Here is a 1,065-nt window from a genome sequence, read left to right as displayed (position 1 = left end):
GGGGGGGGGGGATTGGTTGATTTGCTTTTACAAATCCATGCCATGAAGGTTCAAATTCTCTCGCTGTCCGTTCATGTCCAACTGTCCATAGGTCTCCCTACCCCAGCCTTTTAGCCAAACAGTCCTGGGTTATGCAGTGTCAGGGACTGCAGCAGGTGCTGGAAGTCCTCCACAGTCCACGGCTCTACGCCAGGTCCCACAGCCGCAGGACTGCTACTACTGTCGGGGCAGATGCTTTGCGGGTCGTTGAACGTCACCAGTACGTCGGTGCCGAACTGAGGCAGGCGAAACACGCCGAGGTGAAGCCTCACCCGGTTCCTCGCCGTCTCGTTGTACTTGGACACGTATTGGGTGCCCGTCAGCGCCCAGGCGGAGCTGCACGCCGACAGGGACACTGACGACTTGGGCAAGGCGACCACCTCCGTCACCTCCTGCGCGCCAGGCTGAGTGGCGGCGTTGTTACCCGCGATGTCCTCAAAGTGGTACCGGGCCGCGTCCTGGTCAGCCACGTGGTCTTGGTACTCGACCAGTTCCACGATGAGACTTTGATCGGTTCGGGTATGGACGAACGCCTCCTGGTTGTCTGGAATCTCCCGCATCTTGCTCACGTCCGCGGCGCCGTGAGGGAGGATGGCCGACAAGGCGCCTCCGAACAGCGGATGAGGTTCGTTGACGCGCTGCATGTCAACAGCAGATTTTCACAACGGACAGTGTCGTTGCTTTATCTGCAAATGAACAGACTTGAGGTAACATTGGTCACAAAAACGTGACGAATGTGTAGCGTTGCCGTACTACAAACGTATTTCCGGGTGTTGTTTCTTCTTTGTATTATGGAATTTAATAAACTCATTGCTGCCACCTACAGGCGACTGAAAATGTTTCCTCTATATTAATGGCAGCAGAGCGTATTCTATTACAGAACCATTCACGTATTTATGACCGTCTGCTTCTTTCTTTTCTGCCATTTACAGAAAATCTAGCGCGCTTGTCCTAAGGACTAAATTCATGAAAATAAACCAGTGTTTTCCCTTTGTTAATGTAATATGGAAATACTCCTGTATATTA

At 52.5% G+C, this 1,065-nt stretch overlaps 1 protein-coding gene across 1 annotated transcript; it reads right to left on the bottom strand.

The window, feature by feature from the left end:
• Positions 1 to 6: 6 nt before the first annotated feature.
• Positions 7 to 1,016, bottom strand: LOC109509374 (ran guanine nucleotide release factor-like). The gene has a single exon (XM_019859232.1). The coding sequence runs from the start codon at positions 681 to 683 to the stop codon at positions 111 to 113; it is 573 nt and encodes a 190-aa protein (XP_019714791.1). The 5' UTR covers positions 684 to 1,016; the 3' UTR covers positions 7 to 110.
• Between the last annotated feature and the right edge of the window lie 49 nt (positions 1,017 to 1,065).

This window comes from Hippocampus comes, unplaced genomic scaffold (genome assembly GCF_001891065.2).
Source record: "Hippocampus comes isolate QL1 unplaced genomic scaffold, H_comes_QL1_v1.1 C16873264, whole genome shotgun sequence".
In the NCBI taxonomy this organism is placed as follows: Eukaryota; Metazoa; Chordata; class Actinopteri; order Syngnathiformes; family Syngnathidae; genus Hippocampus; species Hippocampus comes.
The sequence above is the reverse complement of the archived record's forward strand: the minus strand, read 5'-3'. Positions and strand labels throughout refer to the sequence as shown.

Bases quoted from the DNA above. Each gene is read 5' to 3' on its own strand.
- LOC109509374 (XM_019859232.1), bottom strand. From the start codon at position 683: ATGCAGCGCGTCAACGAACCTCATCCGCTGTTCGGAGGCGCCTTGTCG.